General features: G+C 31.9%; 5 protein-coding genes and 1 pseudogene across 6 annotated transcripts, besides 5 other annotated features; 4 read left to right on the top strand and 2 right to left on the bottom strand.

Annotated features, from left to right (window-relative positions):
* Window positions 1-2,768: part of a mobile genetic element that runs on past the window's edge.
* On the top strand, window positions 532-1,413 carry TVAGG3_0068950 (annotated as a pseudogene). The gene has a single exon. A coding segment is annotated over exon 1 (882 nt).
* On the top strand, window positions 1,414-1,638 carry TVAGG3_0068940 (uncharacterized protein; the record flags this gene model as incomplete). Its single annotated transcript, XM_051221623.1, has 1 exon — window positions 1,414-1,638. One exon carries the CDS (start codon window positions 1,414-1,416, stop codon window positions 1,636-1,638), a length of 225 nt encoding a protein of 74 aa, XP_051106609.1.
* On the top strand, window positions 1,666-2,166 carry TVAGG3_0068930 (protein of unknown function, DUF4107 family; the record flags this gene model as incomplete). The annotated part of the gene is made up of 1 exon (XM_051221622.1): window positions 1,666-2,166. The coding sequence occupies one exon, from the start codon at window positions 1,666-1,668 to the stop codon at window positions 2,164-2,166; it is 501 nt and encodes a 166-aa protein (XP_051106608.1).
* Window positions 2,167-2,768: a terminal%2Cinverted (terminal inverted repeat of Maverick-1B/1C transposon ID:TVAGG3_0068920).
* A 1,709-nt stretch (window positions 2,769-4,477) lies between these two features.
* On the bottom strand, window positions 4,478-6,637 carry TVAGG3_0068910 (cyclin-dependent kinase inhibitor 2C-related family; the record flags this gene model as incomplete). The annotated part of the gene is made up of 1 exon (XM_001299134.2): window positions 4,478-6,562. One exon carries the CDS (start codon window positions 6,560-6,562, stop codon window positions 4,478-4,480), a length of 2,085 nt encoding a protein of 694 aa, XP_001299135.2.
* A 228-nt stretch (window positions 6,638-6,865) lies between these two features.
* Window positions 6,866-8,290, top strand: TVAGG3_0068900 (phosphoprotein phosphatase protein; the record flags this gene model as incomplete). The annotated part of the gene is made up of 1 exon (XM_001299135.1): window positions 6,992-7,558. The coding sequence occupies one exon, from the start codon at window positions 6,992-6,994 to the stop codon at window positions 7,556-7,558; it is 567 nt and encodes a 188-aa protein (XP_001299136.1).
* Window positions 8,291-8,398: 108 nt separating this feature from the next.
* On the bottom strand, window positions 8,399-8,836 carry TVAGG3_0068890 (uncharacterized protein; the record flags this gene model as incomplete). The annotated part of the gene is made up of 1 exon (XM_051221621.1): window positions 8,399-8,836. The coding sequence occupies one exon, from the start codon at window positions 8,834-8,836 to the stop codon at window positions 8,399-8,401; it is 438 nt and encodes a 145-aa protein (XP_051106607.1).
* Window positions 8,837-9,565: 729 nt separating this feature from the next.
* Window positions 9,566-10,028: a mobile genetic element.
* A 4,221-nt stretch (window positions 10,029-14,249) lies between these two features.
* Window positions 14,250-15,017: a mobile genetic element.
* Window positions 15,018-17,255: 2,238 nt separating this feature from the next.
* Window positions 17,256-17,340: part of a mobile genetic element that runs on past the window's edge.

Here is a 17,340-nt window from a genome sequence, read left to right as displayed (position 1 = left end):
GGATATTTTTTGAAGGGGTATTTTGAAAGTTTTGATAGAATGTAGTTTGTAGTCGTTTCATATCGTAAACTCCTGAATACTGACGTAAGTGGTGTTTGTCAATAATTCTTTCCATCTCCTCAGAAGTCTTTTGCATTCCTGACTGTATGAACTCTACGATAGCATAATATTTCTCTTACGTCGAATGTAACGTTGAAGAAATTCAATGAGTTCGTCTGGAACTTTAACGACAGAGGCTTGAACTTTTGACATAAATGTTTTCGCTGTTGAGTCCATAGAGTCTGAAGTTGCTGATATAATGATTTGGTCATAGTAAGAGTCGTTTCTAAACGCTCTGTTATGAGTATATGACGAATGAGGTTAAATGTCTTACCTGACCCATCTTTCCACAATAGAAATAAACGCCATTTGAACAGAACTCATAGTCCTTACTGAAGAGGAAAAATGAGAGAACTGTTGAGCTTTTCACTGCTTTCATTCATGTCTTCATCTACGTCATGTATTAAATGCTTCATTTTATCTCCATTAAAAATGCAAGTCAGAAATATTCAGAACATAGCACCGAGTCTAACTGACAAGAGTATAAAGATATACTATGAACACGTTATGATGAAACCTACCAAAATTCAAGAAAGTCAGTATACTTATGAATATCCAAGACACTGGGTAGAGTATGTAGGAGGTGAGAAAGCTATTGAAATAAGGCAAGTTAGAAGTATTCCAGCAGGAAGAAAATATTATTGAAGAACTTTAATGTTTTGAGGTATAATGATGAAACAAAGAAGCAAGATAGTTTTCCTGTTGCTGTGTATGTGAACTAGACACAGGAGATGACATGAAAGTTTTTAACACAAAGCTTCAAACGGTAGTGAGAGAAAACAACTTACTGCGGAAGGACATCCATTACCTTCAGAAGTTACCATAGCATATAATTTTGAAACAAACTCAATAGATTTTAAAGTCGTCTCTGCAAAGAAGTCAGGATTTACATTTAATGAAGCAGATGTATATTCGAATGAAAACTTCAAAGCTATTGCATGGTTAGATAATGACGATTGCTTTAAGAAAATATTTAAATTCAGTGACTCAAAGATGTCAATAGATGACCTTCGTGGAATGTTACCATCGACGTTTACAGTAGAAGGTTCAGCAGGATTGCTTACAAGTTTTTCAATTGGTGGCATTTGGTCTCGTGAAAACATTGTTATAAAATCCAGTATAAGTGAATTTGCTGAAGAATCTATATTATGTCTTTCAAACTATATGTATTCGCCACCGAAGCATTATAGTATAACAAACTTTGTCAGTATGTTTAACATAAGACTTGTTGAACCTTCTTCAATGAAAGATGTTGTGCTACCTAAAGATGGAAAGGATGGACTCATTATTGAGATGATTTTAATTGCATATTAAATGAGTTTGTTCTTGAAGGTCATTCATGATGAAATAACTGTTGTAGAAGATGTTAGCAATTGTTCAGACATTTTGAAGCGAATAGATGAGATAAGAAAGAAGTTAGATAGACCGCAAAGCGGTGAGGGCGAAGCCCGTGAGAACGCTTATGTTTCATTGACTTTCTCCAGTAACGAGAACTTTTATGAGATAATATTGAAGAGAGATGATTTTAATATGGTGTAAATGGTAGCTTGGGCAGCTTTAGGCGCAATGGGAACAAAAGCATTAGCATTTGGAGCAAAAGCACTTGGAGCTTATGACGCAGTAAATAAAATGAGTGGAGGAAGGGTTTCGAAGACATTAGATGCAAATAAAGGGAAGATTGGAGGCTGGGTTGCAAAGAAGTTAAGATTAAATAAAATAGGGCTCATAAATAAAGCATCCAATTTGGTTGCGACTGAGTCAGAAAATGCTTTAGGAAAGAACGATGAGTTTGCAAAACACACAAAAGACTTTAATGACCAGATGAAAGGTGAAACAATGCATTTAAATAGAGTCGATGGAACTAAAGAAAATGTTTCTTCTCCACCAGTAGTTCTTCCGTATGGTCCCTATGGAATGTATGGAAACCCTTACGAAAGACCATTTGACCCATTGACTGGTGGAAGTAACTGGTATCATTACGGCCGAAGAAGAAAGACAGTCAAGTTGGAGACAGACGTGAAGAAAGCAACTAAAAAGAAACCAAGGAAGAGAGTTATAAAGCAATGAATTCAACAGGGTGAAAAAAGAGGTGAGATCTCACCACTTCACCTAAATTTATTTTTGTGCTATGTTTTCATACGTGTGATGGTGGTGATATCATTAATTTTTAAGTTTATTTTTTATTTTATTTTTATATAAATGACAGAACAAAAGCAACTCATACAAATCGAAAAATATAACAAACATACATTTAAACATTTATTCTTCCTTCCTGAGCATAACTTGTTCTTTACACTTCATCCTAGACCAGTTGACTATACATTGACTGTGTATAAAGATTGTCATGGTAGTTTTATAAAAACTTATGATGATGAAGGTAAGTTAACAAGACTATGCATTTCAAAACTTGAGAAACTTTATGACTTCAAGTATGACTACAATAGAGTTAACATTGACAATGAAGATATAGAAGAAAATGTATGAGAACGTTTATTTTTTCATTAGTGAGTTCGTTAGCGAAGTCGTTAGTGAGGTGAAATGGTTGGCGGTTTTGTAAATATTTAAGGTTAAGTTAGTGTTGTCGTTTGTGTTGTAAAATATACGTTAGCGGTTTCGTAAAGTGTCAAATTCACATATAATGGGTAAGTAGGTGCGCAGTGCCTCCGTACACGACTAACCCATACTAACTATCATATGTAAATAATTAGATATCTGATGAGTAAGGTAGTAATGAGAGTTAAGATCTGGTTAGTAAGGTAGTAATGAGAGTTAAGATCTGGTTAGTAAGGTAGTAATGAGAGTTAAGATCTGGTTAGTAAGGTAGTAATGAGAGTTAAGATCTGGTTAGTAAGGTCGGAGAGTTAAGATCTGGTTAGTAAGGTAGTAATGAGAGATCTGCGGGCAGTAATGATACATCTATGAGTACATAACTAAAACCTGAGTTCTATGAGCGAAATCTGAGAGCTAAAAGCCGAGAGATCTAAGGTAAGTAATGAGAGAAGAGAATTTGAAATTTTACAAAATGCGTTTACTCATACAAAATAATTCGCATTCTTTTATAACGAATCTCAATGCCAATTAATACATAAAACAGATTTTAGCAATCAATTGCAAGATTTAGAAAGATTTTATTTATAATCTCAGCCAAATTAACAAATATTTTATTGATTTCGTAAAAAATAGCAATAAAACATAAAAATATGACATTCTATTTTTCCAAAAAATTTCAAAAATCATTTTTTAACATGAAATTTATATTTTTTAATTTTTTTTTTTAAATTTTGAATTTTTTTTTGGAATTTTCAACCATGTCAAAAGTCGGGATCTACAAATGTATTCTCTTTGACATAGGATAAAAACATCCTTTCTTATAATTTCATTGTAAAATAAAATTTTCTTAAATTTATTGAATCCAAACTCAACTTTGCAACATTTTATTATCATAAAAACTAAGAAACATCAGGTAAACTTCAATTTGGAGAGCTTAAAATCATATCTAAATTGAAAAATAAGGGGAAAAAATTGTAAAAAAATCTCATTAGATGGGGCAAAAAGTGACTTTTTTAATGTGTTTTTTAAAAAAATCGTGCCAGCTGGCCAAAAAAGGTGTGCCAGTTTGTACAACCCTAATTAATTATATAATAAATTTCGTCATGACATAGTCATAATGAATATATAAAAGATAAATCCTAAAATCAATCCATAATGACATCCCATACAATTTAGCTCTTTGAGTCCTTTATTATCATCAGATTTTTACCGTATCTTTACCAAGTGCAGCATGTTTTTTTGATAAGGATGTAGCTCGCACTAGAAACATCTAATTTATATTTACTACGAACTTCTGGCTGTGCTCTTCTTTCTGGTTAATTCAAACTATATTTTTATAAAATATTAATTATGATAATTTTCATTCCCAAAATTGTGATAGTGCTATAATTATAAACAACAGTTCTAAGTATTATTTTTACAGAATTTGTGAGTTCTAAGGCTCGTGGAAAGCAGAATAGGCACAGAATATTTTAATTCTCTTGAAATAATTGTGAAAGTAAAAATAAGTCACTTTAAATCTCTGATTTTCACATTCAGATGTTATATATTTATAAAAATAACAAGAAGTCACGTGTTCAAAGGAGAGGAGAAGTCAACCATTCTATGGCTGAGTCGTCATCAGTTTACCCCAGGATGAGCCAACGCTCAAAATTGGATTTCTTTAACCAAGAAGCTCTAAAAATTCGATTCAACATGAAGTCGATAACGATAATTCTCATTTTAGAATTCAATTTTTGAATAGAACTGAAAAATAAAATAAAAATAAAAGTTTTTTTTTTAATTTTTTTATTTTATTATTATTTTTTTGGACTTGAAAGAAAACCATTCATAAAGATTTTAGATAATTTTTTACATTATCTTTTGCAAGATCCATTGCTGTTTGTCCATCATTATTCTTTGCATCTTTATCAGCTCCATTAGAGATAAGATATTTAACAATTTCAAGATAACCATATCTTGATGCATAAATGAGTGGAGTATATCCATCTTCATTCTTTGCTTCTTTATCAGCTCCATTAGAGATAAGATATTTAACAACTTCAAGCTGACCTTCTCTTGATGCATAAATGAGTGGAGTATATCCATCATTATCCTTTGCTTCTTTATCAGCTCCATTAGAGATAAGATATTGAACAACTTCAAGACGACCATTAGCTGATGCCCAAATGAGTGGAGTAGATCCATATTTATCCTTTGCTTCTTTATCAGCTCCATTAGAGATAAGATATTTAACAACTTCAAGATGACGATTAAAAGTTGCATGAGCGAGTGGAGTCCATCCATCTTTATTCTTTGCATCTTTATCAGCTCCATTAGAGATAAGATATTTAACAATTTCAAGATAACCATATTGTGATGCATAAATGAGTGGAGTATATCCATCTTTATTCTTTGCTTCTTTATCAGCTCCATTAGAGATAAGATATTTAACAACTTCAAGATGACTATTATATGATGCACGAATGAGTGGAGTATATCCATCTTTATTCTTTGCTTCTTTATCAGCTCCATTAGAGATAAGATATTGAACAACTTCAAGATGACCCTTTTCTGATGCATAAATGAGTGGAGTATATCCATCATTATCCTTTGCTTCTTTATCAGCTCCATTAGAGATAAGATATTGAACAATTTCAAGATAACCATATTGTGATGCATAAATGAGTGGAGTATATCCATCTTTATTCTTTGCTTCTTTATCAGCTCCATTAGAGATAAGATATTTAACAACTTCAAGATGACCATATCTTGATGCATAAATGAGTGGAGTATATCCATCTTCATTCTTTGCTTCTTTATCAGCTCCAACAGAGATAAGATATTTAACAACTTCAAGATGACCATATCTTGATGCATAAATGAGTGGAGTATATCCATCTTTATTCTTTGCTTCTTTATCAGCTCCATTAGAGATAAGATATTTAACAACTTCAAGATGACCATTAAAAGATGATAAATGGAGTGGAGTCTGATTATTTTTGTTTTTAACTTCTTTATCGCAGCCATGCTCAATCAGAGATTTAACGAGTGTAAGATTTCCTTTTTCACATGATTCGAATAAGATATTATTACGAATTTCATCATCATTTTTATTTAGAATGTCTTCACATACTGTTTCAAATAAAGTTTGATCAACTTTTCTTGAAAGATCATCAAGATATTTGTAAACGCCTTGATAATCGCTTGGAATGAAATAACGATTGCAATCGTGTTTTTTATTTCTTGATCTAAGTAATGAATCATGAAGAGATTTGATAATATTGAAATAGTTGTTTTCATCACTAATGACAAGATTTTTATTGATGACTTGTTCACTGCAAAATTCGAAATGAATGCATTCAACGAGTGGTGAGAAAATTTCACTTTCGTTCATGAGAGAGAATATGAAATTTGCTATCGAATCCTCATCTTTGATTAATAGTTTATCATTATTAAAAATACTTTGAATGATATCAAATCCGAGTTTCTTCGAAATTGATTTTAGATCATCTTGATCAATCTCGTAGAAATGAGAAGAAATGAAATCAACACATTCTGATATTTTACTCTCAGAACAAATATCAAAATAAATATCGAGTAGTTGAACACAGTTATTTTTGTCGAGAACCGTTTTGTCGAGAACCTGTGTTTTATATGTATCAATCAGTTCTTGTATTCCAAGTTTATTTCCGATGTAAAAAAGATCTTTCGATATCGTATCATTGCATTCAAATTCTGTTTTATTATATTGTAATATCTCTTTCAACACTTCATATGTTTCTTGTGATTCTACTTTCGTTTTGATATTGATCTTTAGTGTGTTGTTATCTAATACATAAGTATTGTAAATCATTTGAGAAATTGCAACAGCGAAATATTTATTTATTTGTATTTCTACATTGTTTACAGTTAATATAACGCTTTCATTCATTTTGAAACCATGAACCCGTTCCAACATATGATTCTTTAGTTGGATTATTACCATTTTTGTTTTTGTTTTATTTTTAAAAATTGTTGGAATATTTATGGGTCCCGACTAGGCCAAATAGAACCTATCGTCGTTCCAAAAATAGTGGTCGAGATGGTGTTTTACTAAGACGAAAACGAAGAATTTAATTGTTAAAATTAACATCATATTCCTTGAATTCCAAAATGATAATTATTCGTTATCATCTTTCTCGCTTGAGCTAAAAAGAGATAATTTGCTCGAAAGCCACCCTTAAGGCTGCACATAAAGCCCAATTGGGTTTAATTCAATATTTTTATATATAAAGTTAAAAATTTTTAACCCCTGATGAACCTGGTCTACGTATTTTCTTGACTACAAGAAAATTTTGTCATGACTACATTTTTATAAAAGATGGAAGAGCTAAACGTCGATGAGATTATTCATAATATCCAAAACGCCATTCCTATTAGCCAAGACCAGATCATTAGCCTAATAAAGAAATCTATGGACATTATTTTGGCAGAAAGTAACTTATTAGAACTTAAGTCTCCAATCATTTTCTGCGGTGATATTCATGGCCAGCTAGAAGATCTTTTTGAATTATTCAGAGTAGCAGGAGGTGAAGAAAACAACCAATTTCTTTTTATGGGCGATTACGTTGACCGAGGTTATTATTCAATTGACACAATATGCTACTTGTTAGCTTGGAAGATTAAAACAGGCAGAATTTATCTTCTTAGAGGCAACCACGAAGATAAAAACATTAATTCAGTTTATGGCTTTTTTGATGAATGCCAGAAGCACTTCTTTGGAAATCAGATATATGAGATGTTTAATATGTTATTTAATTGCTTACCTCTTGCAGCTTTAACTGATGGAAAAGTTTTAAGTATCCACGGTGGATTGTCGCCCGAGCTTGTTTACATCAGAAAAATTAATACAATAGATCGAGTCTGCGATATACCAAAAACCGGATGAATGGCCGACATTACTTGGAGCGACCCATCAGCTATAGAAAATTTCAAAAGGATACGAAAAATCATTCAGAGGTCAAGGTTATATTTTTGGTCAAGATATGGTAGAAAAGTTTGTCGAAGATAACAATTTAGATTTTATCACAAGATCCCATCAATTGGTTAATGAAGGAATTAAATGGTATTATGACAATAAGCTTGTTAATGTATGGTCGGCTCCAAACTATGGATATGTTAGTAATAATAAGGCAGCAATTTTAAAGTATGGATATACTGGCCCTGGAAGCAAAGAAGAAATCATTTTTGAAGCTGTACCTCAAGAAAGACGTAGACCTGCACAGACAGGTACACCACCATTATATTTTTCTTAATTATTTTTCTTAATTCGATATATAAATGATAATGTTTCTATAATAATAAATACCTATCTCATGTAATTGAAAGTTACTGCTGTTAACATGAAACAAAAGTTGTTTCATTGAAAATATCCAGCAGATTATATTTTATTATTATATACGGTGACATATTGGATTAGAACATTAACCATCCAAAACCATGTGAATTTGTTAAAGATTCATCGAAATAATTCGAATGATTATTATAATATGAGAAAATCACTTTAGGTGAATAACCAAAGTACAATAGAAATGAAGTAACTTAATAAAAAATTATAAATAAAGATACATATATTTACAAATAGAGAGAAAAAGAATAAATAACAAAAATTAATCAGAAATTAAATGTATTTTTCAAATATTCCGCTACCAAATATGTCACTGAAGGACATCCTTTCATAAGGATTCATAGAAATCTATTAGAATATCATGATGGAAGCCTTTACTATTTAAGGATCATCACGGATAGAATAAACTTCTTCTTTACAATATGGACAAACTCTATAGCCGGTGAGTGCTTCAACGTCTGTTATTCTGTCAGCGTGAAGTTTTCCACATGGACTCTGTGTTAATAAAATATTTACTGTTTCAAATTCTGGATCTATCATTATTGATTCCACTAATGGAAAGTCTACCTTATTTATGTCCACGTCTTCTGGTTGAGGATCACAATAATAGAAATCAATATTAACATTTAACATTCTCGCTAATCTCTCACTTTCTGATGAAATGTCAAACCCTTCATATGAATCTATTGCTTCATTTAAATAACTTCTACGAGTTTTAGGATTAACACCATCAGGAATGTTATAGAAGCGTTTAAATAACCTTCTACCTTCTGCTCTAATTTGATTATCATTCATTTTAGCGGTTCCGTTTTTGTTCATTTATGTAAGAATAAAAAATTAAAAAATAAATAAAAATAAAGTTTATTTTTTAAAGCCCATAAAATGAATTAAGAACACATAAATTTTTATCATCTGCGACGTGACGAATACATTTTAATTTACTCAAGAATGCGTACCCCGATACATTAAATCTAATTCCTGTCTTATTTAATTTCACAACTTTGAAAAGGAATGTATGAATAGCTATAAAATGATGAGAAGATGTTTTATGGGTTGCTTCCATTTTTTCTGAAATAAATGAATAAATATAATGTTTATAAGTTTTCATATCTTTTATGTTCTTAATAACGAATGGTATAGACCTTTCCACTTCGTCTTCCTTCGGTGCTGTTCTTTCATATGAAACATTATTAGTATCTTCAATAATGAAACCACAATCACACAAAATTTTATATGTTCCAATGGTTTCTTTTGATATTTTATCTAATAAATCAAAAACTTTATCAACACCTGTGCATTTATTTAAATAATAATTTGTGTAAATATCATGATCTTCTTTCTTAATCGTATTAGTTGCATATGTCACGTTTTTAAGAGCTTTTTTGAATTTTTCGGAATCGAGAGGGGGTGAAAGTAGGATACAGGGGTATTCTTCATTATCAATAAATTGTAACTTATGTTTACGTATAAATTTAGTACCTTCTTCTGAAAGTGTTTCATCTATTTCGCCATCTAATAAATTTTGTGTTGATTCTGAGACATAATTTTTATATCTTTCTTCATGAGATTTCTGAACTGCTGATTCTGAAGCTGGGATATTCATTAAACCCTCTACTTCATTTTCATTATATTTTTCAACTTCTCTTAATTCCTTAATTTTTTCATCTATTTCATCTCTTATTTTTTCCAGTCTTTCAATTTCATTGTATTCATCATCTTTAATCCGTTCTTCATAATATTCAGGGAAAACATCAGGTTCTTTAGGTTTTTCTTCTTCAGATGTGGGATATAAGAAATTTATAACATCATCTTTATTCATTTTTCCATCATAATCTAAATCATTTAATAACTCGGCAAATTTTTGACAATTTCTTAAATAATATTTACTAACTTCATAACACATCTCATCTAATATATCCTTTATTTCCTCGTTTGTGAATCCTAATTTTTTAACGTCGTTAGTTTTGACGCTCATTTCATACGAATTAAAAATAAATTATTCAAAAATAAAGGGGGTGGTTAGTTTGAAATCTATTCCTCAATCAAGAATCACCTCATTAATGAAAATTGATGATTTAACAAAAAGAATAGAAGAGATTGAAGAAAGAATGAATCAAATAATTGATTTCATAAATTCAAATAATCATTAGTTTCTTAAATAATATATCCTTTATTTCCTCGTTTGTGAATCCTAATGTTTTCACGTTGTTAGTTTTGACGCTCATTTCTTACGAATTAAAAATAAATTTTCATAAATGTAAGACATGAATTTTTAAAGTTTATTTTTTATTCATGAAAATAATTATATCTGATTTCTTTTACTCTCTCATACATACTAGATTTGAAGAATTCGGAACTTTTACCATAATCTCCTAAATGTTTTCTTATCCCTAACGTGTGCCAGTTATTATATGAAACTGAATAAACTTTATCTTTATCTTTACACCTTTCATCACTTCCAATATATTTATATTTCAATTTTGATTTAGCATTTTCATATTCATTAGCGTTTAATAATTCACAGTCTTCCTTTTTAAATTGATGTTTAAGATATTCAGGATTTAATACTCTACGTTTATATGCTCCTAACTTAGTTCTAAAGGTTTTTCTACAAAATTTAGGAATTCCATCCTCTTTAATGTCATCAATGATTTCCATTTCATTATTTTCAATTTCTTCTTCTCGTTTATGAGGTCTTTGATTATGACTCCATTGATTCCATGAAATTAAATATTCTTTATCATTATATTTATACCTCATTAGCTTATTTTGGCTTTCATATTCATTTAATAATTCACAATCTTCATTTTTAAATTGAAGTTTAACCCATTCAGGATTTAAACAATGTTTAATTAATCGTGGAATATCTGACATCATCTATAAGGTCAGGTATGAGGGGCTTCCAGGGGCTGCGCCCCTTCTAGCCCTAAGAAATTTTGCCCAAGACCCAAGAGGAGGACCGAACCCCAGCCGACCAGCCGGTGACAAAACCAAAACCGTTGTTATTTACATCATATTAATGATGTCACTTTTAAAAATGTCACTTTTTGTTTCACTTTTCACAAATTATATATGTTTTCATGTTTTGTCACTTTTCTGTCACTTTTCAGGAAAAAACATTTTTATTATTATATATAAATGAATTTTACAAAACCACCGTTACCGTTCTTTGGAAATAAGAGTAGATGTAAAGATATTATATTGAGAGAACTTAAGAAACTACCGAATGGTCTAACATTTGTAGATTTGTTCGGTGGAAGTTTCTATATATCCCATTTATGTCAAACAATATTCCCAGACTCAAAGATTAATGCAATGACTTCGACAACTATATGGACCGTCTCAAACATATTCCAGACACAACAATATATTGAAAGAGTTAAAAGAAAAGATACCTATAGGTAAGATGGAACGTAATTCCATTAGATAAGAAAATATTGTGAGAGAGGTTTTGAAAAAAGCAGAATATATAGACTGGGATAGTATATCTGCTAGACTATTATATAGTGGTACTATAAGAGTTCATGACATTGAAACACTTATGTCAAAAGTTTTATATCTTAACTATACAAATGTTTTCAAAGAGGACATAGAAAAATATATTGAGGGTATAGAGTTTGTGAAGATGTCATTGGACAGAGTTGTATGAAAAATATAAAGACAAGGAAAATGTTTTCTTTATAGTGGACCCGCCGTTCTATAACACATGGGATTTTCAATACCAAGTAGACTGGACTTTGAGAGACTCTTTAGAAACTTTAGACGTTATACATAACCATCCATGCTTTTTACTTTACATACGATAAAAGTGGTTTGGAAACCGTTATGAGATGGTTAGAGGACATACATGACTATGAGTTTATATATGACAAGATAGAATATGAGAGAGGTCCTATAAACCGGAGAAAGTGTCACAATAAAGAAATTTTATTAGTAAGTAAATGTGGTTTGAAATAGGACTACTTGTTTTAGGTTTTTTCCATTGTGTCATTTATTTATTTGACGTGGCAGAAAAGTACAGAGATATGAAGATGAACCAATGCTGCAAATGTTCAGTATATGTACTGTAAGAGATATTTTTATCTAATATTAAATGGACGCCACAGAACTTAGCGAATGCACAGCAACCTGGACAACCAAACCCAGAGAATATTCCAAATGAAGTTAGAATACAAACTGCAATGGCAAACTATGGTCAAGTGCCAACAGATGTACAAATGCAAACTGCCATGTCAAATGACGCTGCGTTAGGTTTGCCACCATGGTATGCAAATATGAGATGGAAAGAGTTTTATACAAACCCTGAAGTGGGATATAAACAACTTTATGCAGTGACGCGAACACAGGAGTTGACCCAGAATATGTTTTCTACCAGAGGAGAAACAGAATGTATGAGCTCCAGTTAAAGAATGCTATGGAACTCAACAGGAAACGTAAGAGACTAGGCGGGACATTAGATTTTTACACGTAGTAAATGGGTTTCTTCAGTAGTATTGGAAACTTCTTCAGAAGAGTTGGAAGAGGTATATTGGAATGGAATAAAATCTGTCGGAAGAGGAATTTGGAACGGAGTCAAAAATATTGGTAAAAGAGTAGGTCAGTTCGTTGGTATTATACCTAAAGACCCTGAAACCAGAAGAACAAGCTCCTGTTATACAACAGCCTGAACCTGCACAACAGTCAAGTTGGCAACCAAATCCAACACCTCAACCGTATTAAAAAATTATATTTTTACCGTTCGAATAGTAGTTGTATATGAAACTAAGTTCTAAGTAAACGCATGGTATAATGGAATTATTCTTTTTCTTCCATCTGTAGTAAACCATACTTGAAAGTCTGAAATACTTCCACTCGGCGTTCATATAACTTTGTAGGTTTTTCGTAAAAGTCATTTGCCAAGCATAAGAAAGAGTTTTGGGCGCCAGAAAATGAAGCATGAACAATAATAGCATCTTGGTCGAAAATATTTTCATATGTTCCATTAGGGTTTTCGACTTCATAATGTCCGGGTGTACTGGATATGCTGCAGGCTGATTTAACATCCTCATAAATCTATACATGCCAAGTTGTTATATTTTGTAGAAATATAAACGTTTTCTTTCCAAGGTCTTCTATTTTATTGATTTTAACAGTTGCATTTTTCCTGTCATAAATAATATCGAGATGGTATTCTCCTTCGTCAATGTTATACTGGTTTGCATATTCGATATAGATATCGTTTATTTTTTCTTGAAAAGCTTGAAGAGTTGTTTTCTAAGTTTACAAGCAAACTAACTTGTAAAGTTTTCCCTGTTCAAATTTCTCATACATACGTTTTTTCTTTGTTATAGTATCGAACTTCAAAACCGACCGTAAATGGGAAACCATGTATGGCTTCTGAAATGAACTTCATTCTACGAAAGCCAATAGCTTTTGTGACGGATGGGTCTCTTAACCATCTTAATGGGTAGTCAAAACGATAGCCTTCATGCTTTATAGTATCTGTCTCAAACTTTTGACCGACATTAGTAAAAAGTTCATCTAATGGTTTAGTTGTAGCAACTCTTGAATTTTCTTTTTCTATTGAAAGCATATTTTATCTATAATAAAAATGTCAAATGAAACAGCGTCTATGAGAGAAATACAACACAACCGACAACTCATTATGCAAGCTCTAAATAAGAACACAACAAACTTTTCAAACTATTCTAAGATATCTGAGTCATTGAAAGAAGGAAACTTAAAACTGACATTAAACCCAATGACAGATGAGTTTCTATTTCAAGACAAGAAGAACAATACTGTCTGTATAAATCCAACAAAAGGAACTTTAAACGAGAAACCTATAAATGAACTTCTTTTGAAAGCAGATGTTGACAACAAAGCTGACAAAGAATATGTAGACGATGCAATAGCAAAAGAAGAAGAAAGAGCTAACAATGCTTATGCAACAAAAGAACATACTCATCCTGAACTAGCAGACAAAACATATGTTGACAATAAAATGTCAAATGAAGTGACAAGAGCTGAAAACGAATATTCTAAAAAGACTCATATACATACCATTGCAAATATTACAAACTTACAAGAAACCTTAAACAGGAAAAGTGCCGTTGGACATACACATTCTATATCTGAAATAACAGACTTAAACGTTAGCCTTGAAAATAAAGCAGATAAGGACTGTGTTGCTGCTGCGTTAGAGAAGAAAGCGGATAAAGAATATGTGGATGAAAAAGATAATGAAATTAAAGAAAGGGTTGAATGGTATCATGAACGGACATCGAAGATTTTAAAAACTAAAGCCGATACAGGATGGGTTTCAGGATGTTTAGACCTTAAAGCAGATAAGAACCATACACATAAATCCTTCACTACTGTTAGAGCAGACGACATAATATTGAACTTTGACCTTGGTTCAAGTGCACCTTCAGAGAATCCGAGTACAAGCGTAAAAGATACTCTTAACAATTTAGATAACAGTTGCAGGAACATTGAAGGTCATGTCAGAAACTTTGAAGCATATGAACTACCAACAATGTTAGATAAGAAGCTGACAAAACAGAGCTTCAAACATTAAAGACAGAAATACTTCAAACATTATATCCTATAGGTTCTATTTATACGTCAATGAACTCTACCAGACCAGAAGTAGTACTTGGTTTTGGAACTTGGACTCAAATAGTCGACAGGTTTTTGTATTGTGCAAACTCTTCAAAGGAAACAGGTGGAAGTAAAACGATTTCAGGTGCAAATTTACCTGCGCACAGTCACTACGTAAGTTTAACTACATCTCGAGAAGGTGGGCATAGGCATAAATATTGGGATTGGTCAGGAATGACAAAAGGTAAAGGATATGATGTTAAAAACAACGTTCAGTTTGCTATAAATTGTTTCTGAGTAACACTGAGGTAGGAGGAGACCATACACATTTCGTTTCAGGGTATACGCAAACAACGGACAAAGTAAAGAATACATGCCACCTTACATGACAGTTTACGCATGGTATAGAAATGCTTAGTCGTCATTTTTCAACTTCGTTAGCATATTCGTCAGGAGTTGTCTTATATTTGTTAGGAACTGTCTTTGAAAGTATACCACCTTGAACTTTGACAAGTTTGAAACGAGGTCTGGCAATAGTAGTTTTTATCTTCTGCTTGGGGTCATTCAGCATTTGTTGTTGCAACTGTTGTTGTGGTGTTAGTTTTACTATTGGATGTTTCAATGCTCTCTTCCTCTTTACGTATATTCTTACGTAGCTTACGTGCATTTTAGTGAAGTAAAAAACGGTTTTTGACAGATGTTTATATGACACTTTTTGTTCAGCACAAAAACTACTCGGTCAAAGTGTTGTCAGTTTTGTAAAATAACCGTCCTATCTCATCTCTATAAGGGGGAAAGGCTTCTCAAAGTATACTTCCTTGAACGCCTGTAACTTTTCCTGTAGCGATGATAGACCCTTACTTGTCCGGACAAAGTTTATACTATTTTGAGTGCTCTACAAAAAAGTCAACAGCGACGACTCTCAAAAACCGTTGTGTAAAAAGTTTTACCGTTGGACAAAAAGTTATATTAGAAAACAAAAAACGTTTATAGTTCATTACAATATTGAGATGGAACGGTTTTCCAACGGTAACTATTAAATAAAATAAAAAAATAGAGGGAGTCTCCGTTGACGAAAACGGTTTATTTTAAACTTTTCTATGAGTAGTCCGAAAAAAACAGTTCATTTTTGTCTAATGGCATTCGCTAGCGTGTTCGCTCCAAATTCACCTGAAGAAATTGCTTGCAAACTTTCAGCACCCACAGGTTTAGAGCCTCAATATCAAACTGCAGCATCTACACATTCTCCAAGCAGAACAGACAATTCGCTCAATCCAAAGCCACTTTCACTACCAAAACAATACCAAACGAGCTCCGTATTACAAAGAACACAGCAACGCTGAACTACGCAAAATACTACTCAGATTGTCTGAAAAATACTTCAATTCAAGCCAGAAGAAAGAGTTCCTGCAACTTTTAACAAAGAATATTGTGAACAACTCAACAAAGTTCTTGCAGACTTTACCAAACTACAAAAAGAAACACTGACCCATTCGAATTAGGTGACACAATTGTCAACACTATTTTCCAACATACAAAGATAATGGTTGACAGAACTATATGTCAGCTTATTGAAAGTCTTCCACCCAAAGCTGCAAAAAAAATCGAACAGCTTTGGTCGAATTCAAATCAAAGAGTTACGTGTATCAGGATGACGAAGAAGAACGTGAGTACGGCAAGAACAGCAAAATGGCAATGTCTTAGCTCACTCAACCCAAGTTCAAACCATTATTTTACTCAGACAACAACACAATTCAAGTACGACAAATTGCTATTCATTTCGTTAACCAAGCAGAAGACATTGAAGAAGGAGACTCTATCTCAGTTTATGTTTGCTACTGCAAGTTTTTCAAGGACGAATTTGGAGGACCAATTCTCATGCATGTCTTCAAGCCACATCAGCAACTCTACGTTGAAACTGAAATAACACTCATGCATGGAATGTATCTCAAGTTTGAAAGCCAATTGGAAAACACATACAACATTTGGCTTTCATACATTCAGTTCGATACCCAGATGACTTTGATGTTGAAGAAGAAGAGTCTCCGCGAATTCACACCAGAAGACTAACAATTTTCCGAATAAAAACCTCATTTTTTACTAAACATCTTCGGGCTAGAAGGGCGCAGCCCCTGGAAGCCCCACTACCTTTTTTTTTTTTTTTTTTTTTTTTTTTTTTTTTAATAATACATATTATTATATAATTAACATATTCATAATGTTTCACCCTTTCAAAAATATAATCCTCCTCTCAATAAACGTACATACGGTGGCCTCTTTTTTCAAAAATTAAAATTTGAAATTTTGGGCTCAAATATTAGAGATTTTTTCAACTTCAACGATATATGTTGTCTATATCAGACCTCTTTCTTTTTGATACTTAACATTGTTCCTAAATCTTAGCCGTTAAGGCTGTTCTGAAAATATTTTTTTTCGAAAAAATTCGAAAAAAAATTCTTAAAATTCAAAAATCGCTTAATTCCTGAGGATTTTGGAAAAAGTTTTTACGTGAACATGTGTATATTATATGAAGTATATTGATAAGGTAAAAATCAAATTTATATTGCATATTCATCGAGAAAATAAACTAACGAATCCCTCAAAATTGAGAGGGTAATCCTCCTCTCTTCAAATAAACGTACATACGGGTGCACCCTTAAATAATATATTATTTTTTAGTCATAAGAATAAAAATATAGTAGTTTATAAAAGGAATTAGACTTCATATATTCAATTTTTTC

The sequence above is a fragment of the Trichomonas vaginalis genome, chromosome IV (assembly GCF_026262505.1).
Source record: "Trichomonas vaginalis G3 chromosome IV, whole genome shotgun sequence".
Taxonomy (NCBI): domain Eukaryota; phylum Parabasalia; order Trichomonadida; family Trichomonadidae; genus Trichomonas; species Trichomonas vaginalis.
Note: the sequence above shows the minus strand (reverse complement) of the source record. Positions and strands in the feature narration are given on the sequence as shown.